Source organism: Lichenostomus cassidix, chromosome 7 (genome assembly GCF_008360975.1).
Source record: "Lichenostomus cassidix isolate B80296 chromosome 7, HeHo_3.0, whole genome shotgun sequence".
NCBI classification, from domain to species: domain Eukaryota; kingdom Metazoa; phylum Chordata; class Aves; order Passeriformes; family Meliphagidae; genus Lichenostomus; species Lichenostomus cassidix.
This window is the reverse complement of record NC_139488.1, coordinates 35,744,713-35,765,055: the sequence shown is the minus strand read 5'-3', so window position 1 is coordinate 35,765,055 and position 20,343 is coordinate 35,744,713. Positions and strand designations below refer to the sequence as shown.

The 20,343-nt window shown below is 44.6% G+C and overlaps 2 protein-coding genes across 3 annotated transcripts in view; one reads left to right on the top strand and one right to left on the bottom strand.

Moving 5' to 3' along the window:
• Positions 1 to 68: 68 nt before the first annotated feature.
• ORC4 (origin recognition complex subunit 4) lies at positions 69 to 12,221 on the top strand. The gene is made up of 14 exons (XM_085067161.1): positions 69 to 303; positions 1,454 to 1,525; positions 2,259 to 2,335; positions 3,829 to 3,919; positions 5,345 to 5,420; positions 5,755 to 5,840; positions 6,975 to 7,023; positions 7,519 to 7,670; positions 8,971 to 9,144; positions 9,517 to 9,603; positions 10,529 to 10,637; positions 11,044 to 11,139; positions 11,222 to 11,289; positions 11,467 to 12,221. The coding sequence occupies exons 1-14, from the start codon at positions 235 to 237 to the stop codon at positions 11,653 to 11,655; spliced, it is 1,395 nt and encodes a 464-aa protein (XP_084923287.1). The 5' UTR covers positions 69 to 234; the 3' UTR covers positions 11,656 to 12,221.
• The window catches only part of ACVR2A (activin A receptor type 2A), a 50,657-nt gene continuing 42,530 nt past the window's right edge, over positions 12,217 to 20,343 (bottom strand). For both annotated transcript variants that reach the window (XM_085067159.1, XM_085067160.1), the window contains 7 exons: positions 19,190 to 19,333; positions 18,388 to 18,531; positions 17,572 to 17,717; positions 16,998 to 17,112; positions 16,564 to 16,702; positions 16,189 to 16,319; positions 12,217 to 15,692 (listed from right to left, as the gene is read on the bottom strand). In XM_085067159.1, the coding sequence (XP_084923285.1) occupies positions 15,498 to 15,692; positions 16,189 to 16,319; positions 16,564 to 16,702; positions 16,998 to 17,112; positions 17,572 to 17,717; positions 18,388 to 18,531; positions 19,190 to 19,333 (1,014 nt within the window). In that variant the 3' untranslated portion in view covers positions 12,217 to 15,497. The remainder of the gene's footprint in view (positions 15,693 to 16,188; positions 16,320 to 16,563; positions 16,703 to 16,997; positions 17,113 to 17,571; positions 17,718 to 18,387; positions 18,532 to 19,189; positions 19,334 to 20,343) is intronic.

Below are 20,343 nucleotides of genomic sequence, written 5' to 3'. Positions count from 1 at the left end.
GAGAGAGAGAGAGAGAGGGAGGGAGGGAGGGAGGGAGGGAAGGAGGGGAGGGAGGGTATGGCGCGGTGACGTGCGGAGGCGGGGCGCGGGGGCCGATGGGAGCGCGCGCGCGGCTGCCCCGCCCTGAGGCGAGGGAGGAGAGGCGGGAAAGCCGTGAGGGCAGAGCGGGCAGGTGGAGCGGTGCGGAGCCCAGCCTGCCGCCTCTGCCCCGCGGGGTGTGCCCGGGAGAGCAGGATGCGCCCTCCCGCCCGCCTTTCGTCTGCTCGGGCTACGGAATCGCTGAGGGAGCCGCGGTTACAGCCGGTGAGCAGGGTAACGGGAGCTGGGGGTTTGGCTTCTGAGGGGAGCGCGCTCGGGTGAGGGAGGAGAGGCGGGGAAACGCAGTGAGGGGAGGCGGGGGGGCGGATAGGTGAGATGGACAGGACTCGCCTCAAGCCTTTTAGGGCTCCCCCATTGCCTCATGGGCTCTCGCAGGATTTTCTCAAAACCCGCCCTCGGTGTCCCGCTATCCTCTCATGGTCCCTCCTCAGCCCTTTGGGGCCTCCCCATTCCCTCATCAGGGTCGTCACAGACTCTCCCAGTCACGGAAAATCCCTCAGAGCCCCCCCGCCATCCCCATTGCTACAGCCCTTCTCCAAGCCCCTCGCAGACCTCTCCATTCCCTCGCCAGGGTATTCACAGACCCTCCTTGCCCCCGCCTCAGAGCCCCCAGCCCCTCAGGATCCACTGAATTCCCTCACAGCCCCTCCAAACCCTCCCCTTTCTGGTTGGGATCACCTCCAGAGCCTCCTCAATAACTCAAATCCCTCCCAGTCCTCTCAGGGCCTATTCTGAATCCCTCTAGAGGCTCTCTAATTCCCTCAGGGTCCCCCAAATCCCCCTCAGAGCCTCCTAATTCCCTCAGGGCCTCTTGAATCCCCCTTACAGCCCATTCAGGTTTCTCAGTCCCATCAAGGCCCCCCAATACCTTCAAGGTCCCCCCAAAACCCCCTCTGGATCTCCCCAAATCCCCTCCGAGACCCCCAATCCACTCAGGACCCCTTCAAGTCCTCTTCAGAGCCAGTTTATCCAGAGAGATGCTGTGGTCATTGTTATAAAGTGCACATTATAAACAAATTATTTCTGTGAGAACTTAATTGTTGTGTCCTAATGTGCTTGTAGCTTGCTTTGCAGAAACAAAGACATTACTTCAAACTATCTAAATCTTCCTAAAGCCAGTGCTGTTTAGCAGATGTGTGAAAACGTGGGTTTAATGTAATCAGAAATGAATGTGAAATGCTTTCAGTGTTTTGGTTCTTTTCCACTATCAAGGTGGACTGGTGTGTCATTGTTAGTTATGAGCAGATATTTGCTACAGTCCTTAAAAATGACCAACATCCAGGTGGAGTTTCTGAGTAGCATTATTTGGCAAGCAATGTTAATTAATATAATCTTTGTGTTCTCTTCTTTAAAGATGAAACCTTCTGCAGTGAGCAAGCGGAAGTCGAGGGAAAGCAATGGAGAAAGTGCTGAGGTCATTTCCCAGGTCACTAACATCTTTATTGAGTACTTTGTTTTCAAGTTGTGGAATTTTTCCATCTTCTGCCATCCCTGTCATTGTGTATTTTTTGCTAGACCATTTATAAGGACTTGTGCAGACATTGGATACAATTTCTGGGGTTGTAAATGGGTTTTGTGTCTATTCTGTATTTCTTTCAGCTTCTCACCTGTTGCTTGCTTCAAGGGTTACAGTAATAATGTAGTAAAGAACTTACAGGATGGCCTTGTGTTTCTTAACTGTGGCAACAGACTTGCATAAATATATTTATAACTATTTAGAATCTTTATCTTCCAGTTTGTAGGGCAAATCAGAACTGTGAGAACCCAGGTGAGTTTTCTAGTAGCAGGATAGCAGCTGCCAAATCAGTTTTTGGTTGGTTTGTTTTTTTTAAACCTTTATTTTTCTGTTTTCCCAAAATCGCTGGTTAAAAACTGCAATGTATCTTGCAGGGAATTACCTCTGGGTCAGTGATTTCTTATATTTTAATCTCTTTTAATTGCTTCTTCTCCTTTATACAATATTCTGTGTCTTTTAACTTTATTCTTGCTTTCAAGATTCCTAGATTGTTGATGGCAGTAAAAATTGATGGATTACAGAATATTTGTAGCGCCACAAAAGTGCATAATTTGCCATTATTTTATTGCTGTAGTTACATTATCGGTAAATTCTGGTGTTTGAAGCCACCAAACATTTCTCCTGTCCTGTGTTACATCTTTAGGTGCAAAAAATTCTCCGTGAAAGATTCTGTCACTACTGTGCTGCTGGCAAACTGTTTGGGCTGGAGCAGCAGTACAGGTGAGTGAGCAGGCTCTGGGATTCAGTAATTTCTGATTTAACTGCAGTACTGACATAATCTGGTGAAGTCAGAATTTTCTGCTTCTCCGTTTTTCTAAATGATACAGGTTTAAAGGAGCTGCAGCTCAGTGCTTCTAAAAGTTATTTGCCTCAGATTTAAAGAGTTTTTATAAAACTGTTCCCTGCTGCTTTTGTCAGGCTCTGCATTTTGGATTTCTTGCTGTTGCTTCACATCTCTACTTCCTGAAACACTTTCTTTTTAAGCCTGAAAGATACTTTCAGTGCATGTTGTAAGACTTTGTGTAATGGCCTGGCCAAGCAGGGTGTTGAATTCTCTTGCTGTGAATCTTTATTTTTGCTTCAGATTTTTTCCTCTTTGTTGGTAAACTGTGTTAAAAGTAAATCTTAAACCTTCTGTGCCAACATCATGTTTTTTGAAGTAGAGATCCATATTTAAAAGAAAGCTACTTTTTGGAGTCATGCAGATGTGGAGGTTAGAGTTAGGAAGAAGGGACTTATTGTGACAATAACATTGTCCCAGTACTGATCACTTTACAGGTGCAGGTGAAATTCTGAAAATAACAAAAGCCGTATCTAAAGAACTTGTTTTAAACAATTAATTTTGTCAAGACTATATGTGGAATTAACTGATGTGAGCAAAAGTTTTCATTAGAAGGAAGGAAGAAACCATTTATTAAAACAGTGTAGTGCACTTTACATGCAGAACTCACAAAGGCATTTTATTGCTGTTGTGAGGAAATGTATTTCTATTATGTCAGTTCTACAAAACAAGCCTCTCCTATTTATACTGGAATTCTGAAAAGCAATTTGGAGGCTGAAATGTGCCACTGGTAGTGAATTCTACTAGAGGGAAAACATAATTAACTCCCCAGCTCTTATTTTTTCCTTCCCAAGATGTATCAGGGGTTGTATCTTGACTGGAGTTGGCTCCCAAGTAGTGAACAAAGCCGCATGTGTTCACTACAGCTGTTCCATGCTGACTCTCTCAGCCCTTCAGAGGCAATTGCAGATGTCAATACTCCATGTTCCAGAAAGCACATCAAATGGTGTGTAAGCATTTGGGAATTGGAGGTGTCAGTAGTTGCTGTAAGCACTTGAGATGTGGTGTGAGGTGAGGAGTCTGTCTGCAGGTAATTTACAGCTGGTGAGGTATAGTGGTAGCACAGAAAGCAATCTATTCCTTAAAGAGAGAAATGATTATTGAACTCTGTCCTTTCATGGTGGAGAATTGCAGAGCTTTATGAATTAGTGATACTCTCAACTTCTGCATGTTTTAATATTTTAAAGCATTTTAAGCGCTCTGATCACTGAGCCCTTTGTACTTTATTGTATTACATTTTGCATGCCCTGAGTGTTGGCTCTCAGAGCAACCCAAAGTGGATCAAGTTGAATTCTTTGATTTTTTTTTTTCCCTGGTTTTGGGGAATGTTGTCAGCTTTGAGGTTTTCAACCTGTTTCTGTTTTCAACCCAGACATTTGCTGGAGCTGCTGAAAAGAACCACAGTGCACGGGGAGAGTAATTCTGCGCTCATTATCGGACCCCGGGGATCGGGGAAAACTGCGGTAGGAACAACTCTTGGAACTTTAAGGGTCCTACAGAACCTCAGTGGTGTCCTGGGAGCTTTGGCAGCTGTTTTCATCCCTGCCTGGTTTTAAACAGAGAATTGCTAATGGTTTACGTAGAAATTCAAAATATTCCAGGGCTTTCTGTGAGCTAATTCTGTTCTGGAATGATATGGAGAAACCTGGTTAACACTTGTGTTTGCAATTAAAACCATGTTCTGATTACTCTTCAATTAACCTGTTACTGGGTCCTCACTGTGAAAATGATGAAAAGGCTTCCAAAAGCTGTAAAAGGAGGAGTCTAAGGGGTGAGTTTCTCCATAGCTGTGTATATGCAGGGAATGGTCAGGGATCTTAATCCTGGAGGAATATTGTTACCTACTGTGAAGCAGAATTTTGTTTGGTGGTTATGGTTTATTAAGTCCAGGTTCGTATTTTAAGGGAATTCCCTTTAGCTGAGGCACGTGAAGGGTTGACCTCTAACTTAAGTGTTTAATACTTCAGTATTATTCAAACACTCAAGTCTTTCATGTTTACATGAATATATAATGTGCCACTTCACCACCAAGTCACTGAAACTCAAAACTGTTTTTATTAGTTGAAGTTTAAATTTGCTTCCAAACCTTTCACATAAGGATAGTGAAGGTAATGAAAATTTGTGGTCCTTTCAGCCAGAATATAATTAGCAAAATCCCATATACAAAATGAATTATTTCCTTATTATACATCAAGTGAAAGATGCTGGAGTCAAGAAAATCATAAGTGTGTATATTTATATATTCATCCACACATATAGGTGGAAGCTGCAATTCCTCAGCTGAGGAAGCCAAAGCAAATAGCAGCTTTTAAATTTTTAAATTTACATTTCACCTACTTATAGATGTTTTGATACAAGTTCCTTTTGGCTCTTACCAGTAACAAGTTCTTGATGGACAGTAAATTGAGGATCCCTAAGTTTTATAAGCAGCAGTTGATTAATCATGTGCAGTTTAATTTTGTCTTCCAGAAGAAAAGAGTAAGCAGGATTTTTAAAAATATTTAAAGCCAAGAGTTTCTTTCTACAGCATCTAAAGAAGCCATGAAGCTGAATATGGCACCATCTCAAGAGCCAAATTCGCTCACATCTCAAATTCATAAAGCTTTCTGATGAAGGCAAAAGCCCAGATATTACCCCAAAAATGAGTGACTCACATACCAGAGTTATTTTTCTTTCTCTCCTAGTTCAGCAGAATGAACAAAAGTAACTGCCACAGTCATGCTGGTGAATGCAAAGTTGTCATTTTGGTATTTTAGTCTGGAAATTACTCAAACATGACACTTAATGAAACTTCACACACTGTTTCCTATCATATAATACCCATATGTACACTTTCCTTGCTGTTACATTAATCTTCTCACAGAAATTCTGTCTTTTTTCTTTTTTAGTTATTAAATCATGTCTTAAAAGACCTCAGGGAAATGAAAGAAGTCAGAGAGAACCTCTTGGAAGTTCACCTGAATGGCAAGTAATAGAGCATTGATCCAGTGTTATGTTATATTCACTTCTGTACATTGTATGTACTGAATAACAGCTTTGCTTTCAGCAGTTCAGTCCAGCCTAAATTATGGACAGGTTTGTCTGTCAGCTCCAAAATGCCTCTCTCTGTATTTCTTTATGTGAACAGAACTTCTGTCCTCTTAGTGACCAAATGAGAGAACTTTTCAGCTACAGAAAACTCCTGTCCAGTCTAATTTTTAAAAAGGCAAAGCCTTGTAAGGCTGGAAGAAGGGAGAAGCTTCTAAGTTCCAAGTGGGAGTGAACTGCCAGTTGTTCATGAAAAATCCTTTTCTTTCAGGGCTTCTGCAGACAAATGACAGAGTGGCCCTGAAGGAGATCACCAGGCAACTGCAGCTGGAAAACGTGGTTGGGGACAAAGTTTTTGTGAGTAACTTCACTTACCCCTCAAAAACCCTTTCCTGGCAAACTGGCTTTGTGGGATGGAGCTTGTTGGGATTGAATGGATTGTGAACTGCCAGCAGTTCCACACAAGTGCTGAAGTTACCTTTGCTGCTTGAGCAATATTAATACATCCTAATAATTTTTTTTTAAACACATCAACTTGTGCCTAACAGAAGGAGGGAAAAAGGAAAGTCTCTCAACAAGCCCCGAAATGAAACAAACTTAAGCATTCCAAAGAAACTTTGTTCTGAGGGGTGGGGAATTTGGAAACATTGTTTTTAACATTTCAAAACAAACAATTAGCAAGTTAACCAACCAAAGAGCAGAATCTTTTAACATATTTGCAACCTTTTCTAGTTCATAGGGAAGTCTAGCCAGGCTTCCTAGAGCTCTCATTTTGCATATAATTTCTATTAAAATGTCTACTTCTGTTGCCCTTTATCCCCACATAAACTGATTGACATTAGTACTGAAACCACTCCCAAACAGAGTGACCAAAGTCCTTTTCAATAAATTTCCCTCATTTTCTGTAACTCACATCCAAAGGGTAAATTGCCTTTTTTGCCTTCTTTGTTTGGGCTTGTAGTCCTCAGTTAATTATTTCTCATCTCACACCTGGAGTGCTGCAGAGTGGGAAAACTCGTGTAACTGGGGCAGGATGGTGACAGCAATTCAGTGTTTTCTGTCATGAAGGTTTGAGGCTTCCATGTGGATAATAAAGTTGCCAGTCAAACCCTGCATCCTGCTCCTTCTCAGTGGAACACCTTGGGTGGCACTTTTTCCATGTGTGTGGCTGGAAAATGAGGATGCAACAGCTATTTAAGGAGAGATAAAGCTACTTGTGAATTTGGCTTATTGCAGGCTTATTCTTCTGATCACTAATTTTTGCCTGTCTGAGGCAGTTTGGGGATTTCAGACTGGAAAAAAGTGGATGAATGCAGAGTTATCCATCATTTTTCTTGTCCTGAGGAGTTTATGGTTATAAAGCATGAAGTAACATTTTCTTAAAAGCATGGTTTTGGAAGGAGATATGGCGTTCATTGCATGTCTGAATTTGTTGTAGTTAAACTATTCTGTCTGCAAATGAATTCTGAAACTTATTTATTCTCTGTCTAGGGCAGTTTTGCTGAAAATCTGGCATTTCTTCTTGAAGCTTTGAGGAAAGGTAAACACTAATAATCCCTGTTCTGAAACTCTCTCTCTGTCACTTGACTGAAAAGCAGAGGTTTTTTTCTTCTACTTTACAGGTGGAAGGAAGAAACTTAGCCCAAGAATGTGTCAGGTTGCAAAAGAATATTAAAAATATGTAATACATATGTAATAATATGTAAAAATACACACACCTGATGTAACTGATGCTGTAAAAGCTTGCTTGTGATGTCAGCTGTGAAGGACAGGTTCTCTTACCAGATTGATGCTCTTAAAAACAGTGGTTTTTAAGGAATTTGGCTGGAGAAGTTTGTCTTGTAGCCAGAAATGCTGCTTGGCAGAACACTACAAAACCTTCCCAGCTTTTCAGTGTATTATTTTTCTTTTTGCTGTTGCACCTGTGGGAAAGGAGGGCTTAGTGAAAAACCAAAAAGCTGTAAATTTGTAACCCCATACTTAATGAAAAGTGCAGTGCTGAAGTTGCCCTACTAACTCTCCAAACTGCTCTCAGGAGATCGAACCAGCAGCTGCCCAGTGCTGTTTGTCCTGGATGAGTTTGATTTGTTTGTGCACCACAAGAATCAGACTCTGCTCTACAACCTCTTTGACATCTCCCAGTCAGCACAGACCCCAGTCACAGTTATTGGCCTCACCTGCAGGCAGGTAAGAAATGCCACTTCCTCAGTCAAAGTTTTTAGCTGGTTTAAAGTGACTTTTATCTTGCTTGGAATGACTTCTCCTTCCCTGGAACCTTCATTTCCTGAGAGACTTTCCTCAGTGATCTATTTTTCTAACTTTTGAATTGGGAAGGAGGATGGGAAAAAAATCATATTTTGTGCTGAGAGCAAACTTCAGGTGCCCAAAGCTTTCAGTTTTACTGCTAAAGGAGCAAACCTACATTTCTAAGGACACACAATTAACATTATTCTGTTGGAGAGGCTCCTGGGCATTCCAGTTTCTTGGTCAGCAGTTGGCAAGAGCAGCCTTGTATTAACACTGTTTAAGTCTCTGTTCTAAGGACAAAGGCATTTTTTAGTAAACACTTCAGTGGGGCACTTTGACTATAAAATGGGTTTAGAATCCATGTTCAATTTCCTGTGGTTTTTACAATGGCATTATATTGAATTGTGGACAGGTTGTGTGTATGCTGTGAAATAATTCCTGGGGAACACTATGGAAACTGGATAAAAATGATGCTGTTTGCACAGTGAACTGTGTTGTGCTGAAGCTGGGTTGTGACAGGAAGAAGAATAATTAAAATCTCCTGTCAAAGCCTGATTTTGGGTTTGACTGGGATTAGGTGATAACCCAGCTGGGCACATCTCTGGAAGTTAATAGAAAAGTTAATTGTTGATTTATTAAGTTACAATCTCTCCTTTAGCATCATCGCTGTGCTGAGTCTGCTGGGCTCCTCACCCATTATTTAGAACTCTTTATCCCCTAATTTTGAGGGTAATTAAAGAAGTGTCTCCAGAGCTGACAGCTGATGTTTCTAAGGGCTTTTTTTTTTTGACTCTTAACTATTTTTTGGGATTTTTAAGCTATATTCTCTCAGGCTGACAAAAAGCACGTGGCCTGTCAGCTGCCAGCCCCGGTGTGACCACACAACAACTTGTCCAGAGCCCTGATAGGCTGAAAGCTTTGATTCAGGCTTAAGTAGCTGAAATATTTCCATAATCTATGGAGAAATTTTGCAGAGTTTCCTAGCAACAAATGATCCTGTGTGATGTGGTGCATCACGTGGGTTGGGACATGCTTGGTAGGATTGCAAGGCACATCAATTAAAATAATCAGCAAAAGCCTTGATACAACACTTAAGTTATGCTACAGCATTTTAAGCTGCAGAATTTAATAATTCTTTCTTTTTTCAGCACACTTTACTTCAGTGATTTGTCTGTACTGTAGCAAAGAAATCATGAAATTCATCTTTTTTAATTACTGTTTTTTTTTTTTTTTCATCAAGGATATCCTGGAGCTCTTGGAGAAGAGAGTAAAGTCAAGGTTCTCTCACAGACAGATATATTTGATGAATTCCTTTGATTTTAAACAATACATTAAGATATTTAAGGAACAGCTTTCTCTTCCTGCTGAATTTCCTGATGAGTCTTTTGCACAGAAGTGGAATAATAACGTTCAGGTATTTAAAGCATCTTACACTTGGTTTTTAATAAAAATTCTAAAGTGAGAGCAGTGTAAAGCTGGTTTGCTTTATACACATAGCCTTTACCAGTAAAAGTGTAAAGCTTTTACCTGAGATTGGCATTTCCTTTTACTGTCTGAGTTTAATATGGAATAAATGAAATTATGATAGAGAATCTTCACTTACTGAAGTCTGGAGGTAAAATTGTCACAGGAGAGATCAAAAAGTTGAGGTTAGCCATGAAAATTGTATTGTCAAGTGTAAGCTGAGCTCTTTAAAAAATTATTTAACTGCTATTTTTCCAGGTGAGGGTGAAATGATGGACTGAGATGGTTAAAATATAAAATAGCACTTTATTGTTTCTTGCAGCATCTCTCAGAGGACAAAGCTGTGCTGGATGTGCTGCAGAAGCTTTTCCACCACACCAAAGACCTTCGCTCGCTGCATTTGCTGCTGGTATGTGTTTGGGTATTTATAAATCACCTCCTTGCTTTGCAGTAATTCATGAGCAGCTCTCGTGGTTTTCAGGTTTTTCAGTTTTCTGTAGCAGTTACCTTGTGGGGATGGAGGGTTCCACTCAGATGGGGCTGAGCTTTTGCTGTTTAACTCCTCCAAGCCTTTCCCTTTGTAAAGTGAAACTGCAGGTGAAGCCCTTTGAAACAATTTTTTCCTTTCTGAGATTCTTTTTGGTTCCTAGTGAATCCTGAACTCTGCCCACACTGAAACTCCTTTTCCTAGCTCTGAGCTGGCAGTGAACTTCCTGCCATCACCACACAGGAGCTGCAGCTCTCTTGGAGGGTTTTTTAAAATTTAGGCTGCCTGTCTGAATGCTGTTTTTGACCACAGTTAATTTCAATGCAGTAACTCTTGTTCTCTGCAGCATTTGCTGAATTCTTCCTTTGCAAAGAGACCTTTTTGCTCTGAAGTCAATTTTCCAGTAAAAGCATATCATGCAGATTCTGGAGGGATGAGTGAGGAGTTCCTGGACAAACTGTGGAGAAGAGAAGGCTCTGGGAAGACCTTGGAGCCTCTTCCAGTGCCTAAAGGGACTCCAGGAGAGCTGCAGAGGGACTGGGATGGAGGGACAGGACACAGGGAATGGCTTCCCACTGCCAGAGGGCAGGGATGGATGGGAGATTGGGAATTGGGAATTCCTGGCTGGGCTGGAATTCCCAGAGAAGCTGTGGCTGCCCCTGGATCCCTGGCAGTGTCCAAGGGCAGGTTGGACAGGGCTTGGAGCAGCCTGGGATGATGGAAGGTGTCCCTGGGTACAAAAGCAGGTTTTGTTGGCAGTGTGACTGGGGGGATTGTGCTGCTGTGCATTCCCAGCAGGAATGGTGGCACTGGGATGCAAGGAGAACTGTGTCCTGCTGTGTTTCAGATGCTGGCACTCAGTGCAGTGACTGTGCACCAGCCCCTGCTCACTGCTGCACACCTGCAGGAGGCCAGCAAGCAGCACAGCACCGACTCCAAGGCTAACATTGTCCACGGTAAAGCTCAGCTTCTCCCCTAAATTCCTTCTGAAAAGCAAGGGAAGTGTCAAGCCCCTCCCTGGAACTGTCCTGGTGGGAGAGATGCTGTGCAGGGATTACCTGTGCCCATGGAGTTTGCTCTGAGCCAGACATGGATACAACAATGCCAACTGCAATCCTTGTATTCCTTGCTTTGTGGTGCAAACTGCCCATTTCTGCACATTCTTGCTTCAAATATGTGGAAAACAAATGTTTAGCTCTTAGGAAGCCTCTCCAATTCTGGAATTTTTTTACATAATAAAGATACAGAAGACAAATGGGTGAGGCCTAGAGCATATGAAAATAGAGGAATAAAGAGTGGGTGAACTGCCTGTGTTTCTGATACGTTTAAGGGAAATATTGGGGTTCTTGTCTTTCCCTCCAGGTTTGTCTGTCCTGGAAATCTGCCTCATCATAGCCATGAAACACTTGAATGAAGTCTACGATGGAGAACCATTCAACTTCCAGATGGTTTACAATGGTGAGAGCAATGCCTGAGCTCCACAAACCCCACATCCCTCCCTTCCCTTTTAACTGCCCTTTGCTTTCCCTCCTGCTGACAGAATTCCAGAAGTTCATCCAGAGGAAGGCACATTCTATGTACAACTTTGAGAAGCCAGTTGTCATGAAGGTGAGCCTGAAATGCTTTTTTTTTTTTTTAACCACAAAGTATTTTCCAGAGCCCAGATTGGGGTGATCAAATGCAGCCCTAGAAAGGAGTGGGGTGTTTTGGGACAGGAATGACACCCTGCTCCTGGCAGGAATGATGTTCCTTTCCACTTCCTCTTTTTTTTTTCCTTTTTCCCAGGCCTTTGAGCACTTGCTGCAGCTGGAGCTGGTGAAGCCCCTGGAGCGGCCGTCGGTCCGTGCGCAGCGCGAATACCTGCTGATGAAGCTGCTGCTGGACAGCAGTCAGATCATGGATGCTCTGCAGGTTTATCCCAACTGCCCCACCGACGTGAAGCAGTGGGCAGCCTCCTCCCTCAGCTGGCTCTGAGCACTGCCTGCTCCAGCACAGCTCCACTCTCCACAACATGGGATGGTTACCCACACCAAGGTGCTCAGCTCAATACATTTTTGGAAGCAGTTCTGCTGCTCCATTTGGGATTTTCTGGCAGCAGGCAGAGCTGTGCCTCACTCACAGCCCAGGGGCTTTAGCTCAGCTCGGTGCCAATCCTCTCACTCTCAGTTCCCACGTGGAGAAGTCCAGGCTCTGGAGTTTCTCCCTGAGTGCTCAGGATCCTGGCTCAGGCCATGCTGCCCTCCCAGCTCTGTTCTGCAGCTCAGACCATCAGCTCAAAGCTCACACTACACTTTTCCTTCTCAAATTTGACTTGACATGGAAAATTTACTCAATTAAATCTTTAATCACAACTCAATTTACCTCATTAAATGTTTAATCCCAACATGCTTCAGCTGCAAAGGGGTATTTTGTGCCAAGTACAAGGTGTAACATCTTTCCATACCCATTTTTTTTTGTTACTAAACTCGAGTTTGGCTCAAGAACTGCTCTAGGACCAGCCCCACATGGTTAAAATAAAGTTTCAGAAGAAGCATGTGCAAGTCAGAGTAGTCACATTTTTTATTTTCCCGCTGGGGAAGAGGGCAGAGTATACATTTGTATTTGTACAATATTTAACAATCACTTTCTTGAGGGCGAGGGGGGGTTGGTTGGTTTGTTGGCACTTGCAGAAAAGCAGCAAGTACCCTTTGACAGTAGTACAACAACCTGTGCCCAAAACACTGACAAATACAAAGAGGAAAGGTAAAGTAATCGCTCACCAAACTCGAGAGGTAACGAAGAGGAGGTGGACTGAAAAAAAACCCAAAATCGAGGGGAAAAGCAAAGCAGTCCTGCTGGTTGAGTATCTGAGGTAACAGATGTTCCATCAAGGATGCTACTGGAGTCGTTTTGCCCATGGATGTGTATTGCAGCTTCCTGTGTTTTGTACCAAGTGTTCCTGATGAACAGAAATGTCTTAAAAAAGGTTAAAAAAGCTGGAAAAAGAGGAGAGGGGGTGACCTTGGTGATTGTGTCAATGCTGATGGGAGCAGGACAAGTCAGCACTGATTACACTAGAGATGTGAGAACTACACCCCTGTGGGTTCTGGGTGATCTCCTGGGACTCCCCAGGAATGGCAGCACTGGTTCAACCCCCTCCAGCAGCTCTGAGCATGTGGGACAGGAGCTTCTCACCTCTCACGTAACAACCCCAGCAGGTGAGGCCAGGTGGGGCTCACGGAGCACTGCAGAGCCTGGGAGCTCCCAGCTGCTGCTCTTCAGGAGCCCAGCACAGCAAGGGACAATGCCAAATCCTCCCTAGCAGCACCTTCCCGGGATTCTGCCCTCCCTCACCATTCTGTTCTGAAGGGAAACAGGAATTCATTCCCAAGGCTCTGGGGGCACAGCTGGAGCACAGCAGCTCGGGGAGATCACACTGCCCAACTGAGAAGCGTTTGGCAGGAGCAGCCTTCTCTGGGTGAAGCTACATGACACTGGTAAATCCCAGGCAGCTGGGAGCGGAACAGGAACTGAGCAGGGATATCCCCCAGGCAGGAGGCACCCCGAGCCCAGGAACTGAGCAGGGAGATCCCCCAGGCAGGAGGCACCCCGAGCCCAGGAACTGAGCAGGGATATCCCCCAGGCAGGAGGCACCCCGAGCCAGGAACTGAGCAGGGATATCCCCCAGGCAGGAGGCACCCCGAGCCAGGAACTGAGCAGGGATATCCCACAGGCAGGAGGCACCCCAAGCCCACGGCAGCTCCATGGCAAGGTCACACACAGCAGGGACTTGGCTACAGCTTCCATTTTTGCATCAGCTTTCCAACAGCACAGAATGAAACCTTCCTGACTCCATTTCTGCCAAGGAAGGATTAAAAGCCCCGAGGTGTCCATGGAGTCCCACTGGGTTGGGATTTGTTCAGAACTCTGCAGTTCTGCTCCTGTCGGGCTCTGGGTGAAGTTTAATTAAAGTGGAGCAAAAATGGAACAAAAGGGAAGCGTCCAGCCAAGAAGAGCCCACCAACTGGAATTCTTTCCCTTTTCCAACAGTGCCACAGCCCTGAGTGGAACATCAGCCCTTCTTCCCTCCCTGCCCAGAGCTGGCCTGGCTCTGCCTTACCCATCACATCCCACTGTTTGTCCCCAGGGATGAAGGTCACAGCTGCAGCCTCCAGCGAGCTCCACCTGCTGCTCCACCTGCTGCTTTCCGGAGACACAGGGTGTGGACACACAACAAGGACAAACACAGCACAGCACAGCTGCCGGCTCTGCGCTCCAGGGGGTCACAACATTTATTTCCCTTGGAATTTGGCATGAAAGATCCAATCACTGGAGTGAGATGGGATTTGGGAGAAGCACTTTGGCACCCAGCTACCAGTCACTGTAATTCCAGCATAAGGAGTGACATCCTGAACTCCAACTCGGAGTTGTGAAGCCATTTCCACGTTTTTCCTCGTTTTTTGCGAGTCTGCGCTATGGACACTGAAATTCCTTTCGTTACCTCGGAATGGTCGTTGCATACTGTGAGCAGAACTAGGTTATCCCTGAACTTTGTACCATTTAGGATGTGGAATCTGTGGCTAGAACTTTGTGTGTGACTCCAGGCTAAACCTGTGGCTCACAGGGAGGGAGCTGCACTCCCCTACGATGGCACCGAGCTTTGTGGGGAGGGAAGTTGCAGATCTCCGCAAGCAGAGGGTGAGGAATTGGGGAAACTGAGCTTCCTGAGGTGATCCTGAAACAGTGACACAGCCCCCACTGGCTGGCGGGACGGGGAACACGCGGCGACCTCGGCACAAACATAAATAGGAAAAAAGACTTTTCTTCAAAAAAATAACAAGAATTCAGAGCTTTCCAGTGTCACAGCTCAGAGAAAATTTAAAAAAAAAAAAAAAAGTCATGCTTAAGGTTTCAAATATTCCTCAGACACAGCAAACCTAAATAGTATTCAGTTAAATAAATGGATGAGATACTCTGGGAAACAGAGGGAAAAGCTTTCAACTAAAAGAGGAAGGAAAATTTTCTTTCAATAAACAGCACTTTTTCTCTTTTATACACAACAAGCGAGTACAAGAAAAGGCTAAAAACACGGCTCTAGGAATGGCCACTTCCTGGGGGCATGAAGCTTTCCCCTTCTTAAATAACACAGGGAATTGGGAATACATCATTTACAAAACACGGAGCGGTTTATTATTCCAATTAGTGTTGTCAATCATAATTTAGCGAGGTGGAACTGAGGTATACCTGGTTGAGGGAGGTTAAGTAATACTTGGAAGCCTCTTTGCTCTATCCCATTGATTACTCTTGTTTCTGTACACGGAACAGCAGCACACGGAACATTCACAAGCTGTGTCGTAGTCGCATTACAATAGTCATTTTATAAACAACAACGAATGCAATAAAAACAAGTTACCCTTTTTTTTTCTTTTTTTTTTTTTGTCGTTTTTAAATCTGAAATGAAATGTTTTTTGATTTAAAAAAAATAACAGTAGTTCATTTAAGGAATTAGTCTCTTCTGACAGGGATTAAGAAATCGGATGTCAGTGTTTAAAACGCTCATTAGCCCGTTCAGGTCCGGATTCTTCATTGTAAGTTCCTTATCAGCACGTGAGGGTTCTCAGTCACGTCCTTCAGGTGTAAGCAGGGAATGCAGAAAGTCTCATGGATCCACGTTGGGGAGGAGGAAGGGCAAAACAAAGGATAAACACCTCTTGGTGATGTTCCAGAGAGACTTACCATCCGTTCTTCCCACCCGGAACAGCGGTGACGCCAGCAGTCCGTGCGCTGTAGCAGCTCCAGTGAAGAGTCCTGTGGTCACAGCATGACCAGTGCAACTATCATAGACTGGATTCTTTGGGAGGAAAGTCAACGTTTGTCACCATTGTGACCACAGTCACGATGTCCTCTGTTGTTATAATGTTAGTGAGTTTTTGCATCTGGATAATCCTCTCCTCCACGCAGCCCGCGGACAGCCGGGCCTCGGCGTCGTGATCCCAGCACTCCTCGATGGTCTCGCACAGCATCGCCATTCCCTGCGGGAAGAACCCAAGGAAAACGTCACACACCACAGCTGCACAGCTAGGAAGCTCAAAGATGGCATCTGCAGGGACACCTGGCAAAGGGGAGCCCTTGTGTCCAGCAGGATGTGGGGCTGGGGTGGGGTGAAGCTGGAGAGTCCTGTGGGGCCTCAGCTCTGCTTTGTTCTGCACTGCTGAACCAACATCTGCTCCACAGTGGGGCAAATCCTGCCCTGCAGGGCTGCAGCCTCACAGTGCTTTACAGATCACTGTAAATCCCTCAGCTAGCAAATAAAAAGGAACTCCAGAGTCTCTTCTTCCACCAAAAAACTGAAAATATCCCTCACTTTCTAATACTGAAGAAAGAGTAGTTTCAGATGAAGAACATTTACAGCCCATTTAACTCCTACTGGAATTATTAATTCCTCCCAAACCCAGCCTGATGCACACTCCAAGGGCTGGACAGAATGTGGGATTCCCACCCCTGCAGCAGCAGTTGGGTCACACTTACAGAGTGTTTCTGCCAGCACTCCCTTAGCACAGGCCTCTTCTTTTTGTGCACCACAACTTCCTGCATGTCCTCCAGGGAGGGGTGCTGGCCAATCTCCTCCTCAAAGGGCAGCATGTACTCATCCACAGGGCCTGCAGAGGGAAACGGGAGTCAAACCACTGATTGGGAAAAGGCAAAGATTGGAATGTTGGGAATGTAGGCCATGATCAAAATCATGGAATGGTTTGGGTTGGCAAGGAGCTTGAAGCCAATCCAGTGCCACCCCTGCCATGGCAGGGACACCTCCCACTATCCCAGGCTGCTCCAAGCCCTGTCCAAGCTGTTCCTGGACACTTGCAGGGCCTCCCTGTCCCCCAGCCCCAGGCTGTCCCTTACCATCAGCAGCTGTGCAGCGTGAGGCCAATTCCCAGAGCACCAATCCCATGGCATACATGTCTATCCTCAGAAATGCATCCCTTTGGAAGTTGATAGCACCTTCGAGTACCTCTGGAGCCATGTACCTGCGAGTGCCCACCTGCAAGAGCACCAGAACACCAACATTGCACCTGCAATCCACCCAGCAAAGGAACCACCCTGCCTGCTGCTAAATGGCATCCCAAAATGAACACAGGCACGCTTATTCCTGGTTTAGGACTAAATCTTGGAAGTTTCATCCCTCAGTTTATGAATGGTAATTGATTAATTAATAAAATACAGCAAAACTTCTTGTCCAATTCCTCCAGTAAGGATAAAAAGGTGGGAGATGCCATGCAATGAGTCTGACCCATTCATCCATTCACCCCCATTCCTGGAAATAAACCAGGATTTACCTGTCCATGGGTGTCTCCTGCAGACTTTCCAGCCTCAAACTTTAAAGCTAGACCGAAATCAGCAATACAAGCTGTGAGGTTGTTTTTCAGCAGCACATTCTTGCTTTTGATGTCCCTTTCAAGTTCAAGAAAAAAAAACCAGAACAAATTAGAGATCAGGAACACAGAATACCAGATAAAATTCTAAGGAAAAAGGAATAGCATAAAACAAGGAACATGGTAGTATGAAAAGCAAAGAAATTATAAAGAAATAGATAAATTGTGGTTACACAACAAATAATAATAATAATAATAAAACCTTGGAGTGCCCTTGCACACCTTTATCCCTATGGGAAAAAGTAATTGGAACTGCAATTTTGTGCTGGTTGTTAACATAAATACAGAAGTATGATGGATATATGGAGATATGGACGATCCATGTGGGATACAGGGATGGAACAAAAATATTGTAATCCAAGCGTGCAGTAAGTGCATCTGGTTTGTTTAAATAGCAGGAAACAAAACCCAACATAGAGACCCAGGAGTTCCTGCAGGATTGCCAGGAAGCAATGAGGCCTGTCCTCCAGGGCTGTACCTGTGGGATATGGCAGGCTTGTGGCCATCCTTGAGGCCCGGGATGTCCTCGTGCAGGTAGGCCAAGCCCCGCGCCATGGTCTGCGCGATGTGGCACAGCTCGTTCCAGGACACCACGTTGGCCTTCAGGAAATCCGTCAGGGATCCCTGCAGGGAAAGCAGGCACAGCTCTCAGCTCAGTCTCATTCACCCAGGGAAAACGTGGAATTCCTGCTGACCTTGGTGGGGAACTTTTGTAGCACCTTTGATTGGCTTTGCTTAGGGACCAACAGCAGTTTCAGGGTGAAAAACACACTTTGAATAAATAGAGATAAAATCATTCAACAACACAGTGTCAGAGTGAAACACACACTCTTGAAGAAATCTAAAGAGATAAAATCAAAATTATTCAGCATAAAACTGAACATATTCTTCATTAATGATATTTGCGTTTCTTCCTCTTGCTGTGACAATGGAATTCATCTGTATCTCTTTATTTTCATTCTAATCAATTAACACGGGTAAACAAAAAAACCCAAACCATCATCTCTATGGGAGTTTATGTATTTTAGGCAGGTTTAGACGGGGGGGACATTCAAAAATACTTTTCTAAAAGGCCAAAATAAAGGTAGAATTCATTTTTGTTCTCTAAAACAACTCCTGCGTTAGTAAAAACCGGTGAGTCTGAAAACTGCAATAAATTCACATCCAGCAAAAAGAGTGAAAACTCCTTTACATTTCCTCCCTCAAGTGCCTCAACTCCACATTTGCACCACAACTGCAGAGCTGAGGAAACCCCACTGAGGAAACCCCCAAAGGTGTGGAGAGGCAGCCCCACCTTCTCGTGGAAGGCAGTGATGAGCCAGAGGTCGACGTCGATGCTGGAGCCGCGCTTCTCGGCGCCGATGAACTGCAGGATGTTGTCGTGCTTCATCCCCGGCAGGCTGTAGATCTCGTACTCGTTCTGCCATGACTGCTTGTCCTGCAAACACAGCAGCACCTCAGGTTAGCCAGCAGGAATGGGAGGGCAAGGCCTGGATCTGGGGGGGTTTGCTTCCAGGGTTTGGGAATGAGGTGTCAAAAAATAGGTGGAGTTTCTGCTGACAGAACAAGGCCTGCAGTGTTTATTCAGTGCGAGGAAACAGTTCTGCACCTCGAGTAGCAGGGGGTGCTTTAATGAATGTAAAACTCATCCCAGGATCACCATGAACATCACTCTGTGTTCTCCAAATTCCTCAATCCATTTAATCCCAGGCACAGCTTTCTGAGGGCACTTGCTGGGCAATAAGTGTTATGGCTCTTAATTGAGGCATGTTTAATTGAACAATCACTTTAGGGTTTGCATTTCAGGACATTCCTTCTAAGTACAATTTAATTTGATTATTAACTGGTCAAGAGGTGGGTGAGAGCTGCTTGAAACTGTGGATGCTGAATATTTTTATGGCTAGAAACACATATTTCATAGGGTTTATGCTTCAATGATGTGTTTACCCCAGTAAAATACTTATTTTAAATAAAGAAAACTCTTCCTGCATCTTTTACACCTCAAAGACAATTCTGTTTGGATTTGCAGAATTACTGGGACAAGAAAAGTTGCTTTAATATGAAAAACAACCCAGTAATCCAAGAGTTCTGCTCACCTGGATAGGGAATATCTTGACTGCAACATATTCATTGAGCAGCTGAGCTTTCCAAACACACCCAAATCTCCCCCTGGCTTTGATCTCCAGGAGCTGCAGAGGCTTCAGACCCATCAAGGGAGATGGTGGGGGAGGCCCAGGATCCTGCAATCAGGTGAAACCATTAATTAGTGTTGTTATTTATTAATGATATTAATTCCTGCCATCCATGACAGCACCCCAAAAAAAAGGATTGTCAACAGGAGACACTGGGATCACCCAGCCAAACCCCAGTGCAGGAATTCCCCAAAATCCAGGCACAAAGCTGAGCCCTTCACTGCAGGGATGGGGAATGGGATTGGCAAACATGCTCAGGAGGGATGGGATACAGCTGGATAAATGGGGGACAGCACTGCAGGAACCAAGGAATAAGGTGATCAGGTGGGAAAACATGGCACAAATGAAGGATAATGTCACCAGCTGGGAAAGCACTGCAGAAATGAAGGAATAATGTCACCAGCTGGGAAAGCACTGCAGAAATTAAGGAATAGTCCAACCAGGTGGGAAAGCATGGCAGAAATTAAGGAATAACATGGTCAGGTGGGAAAAACATGGCAGAAATGAAAGAACAGTCTAATCAGGTGGGAAAACACAGCAGAAATTAAGAAATATTGTAACCAGGTGGGAAAGCATGGCAGGAATATTGTAACCAGGTGGGAAGGCACAGCAGAAGTTAAGGAATAATATGGTCAGGTGAGAAAACACAGCAGAAATTAGGGAATATTGTAACCACATGGGAAGGCACAGCAGAAATAAAGGAATTACATGATCAGGTGGGAAAGCACAGCAGAAATTAGGGAATATTGTAACCAGGTGGGAAAGCACAGCAGAAATTAAGGAACAAAGATAATCAAGCTTTACTTGTTGTGTTTGTTAAGAGCTGGAATTGCAATGAGCCCCTTGGCTGCACGGAAGGTTTTGGGTGTTTGTCTGAGGTGGGGGAGCTTGGAACCTTCCAGAGGCACAGTCTGGGGATCAAACCCCTCCTGCCACACTTCCACTGCTCCCAACTCGGCCAGTTCCTGAAATCCCAGCACTGGCTGGACCCAGAAATGAGCTGCAATTGCACTGCAGAGATCACCTTGTCCAACTGGAGATGTGACAGAGCTTCCCCA

Bases quoted from the DNA above. Each gene is read 5' to 3' on its own strand.
- ORC4 (XM_085067161.1), top strand. From the start codon at position 235: ATGCGCCCTCCCGCCCGCCTTTCGTCTGCTCGGGCTACGGAATCGCTG. The intron at 3,920-5,344 runs GTAGGAACAACT...TTTCTTTTTTAG, and splicing joins GGGGATCGGGGAAAACTGCG to TTATTAAATCATGTCTTAAA. The intron at 7,024-7,518 runs GTAAACACTAAT...AACTGCTCTCAG, and splicing joins TCTTGAAGCTTTGAGGAAAG to GAGATCGAACCAGCAGCTGC.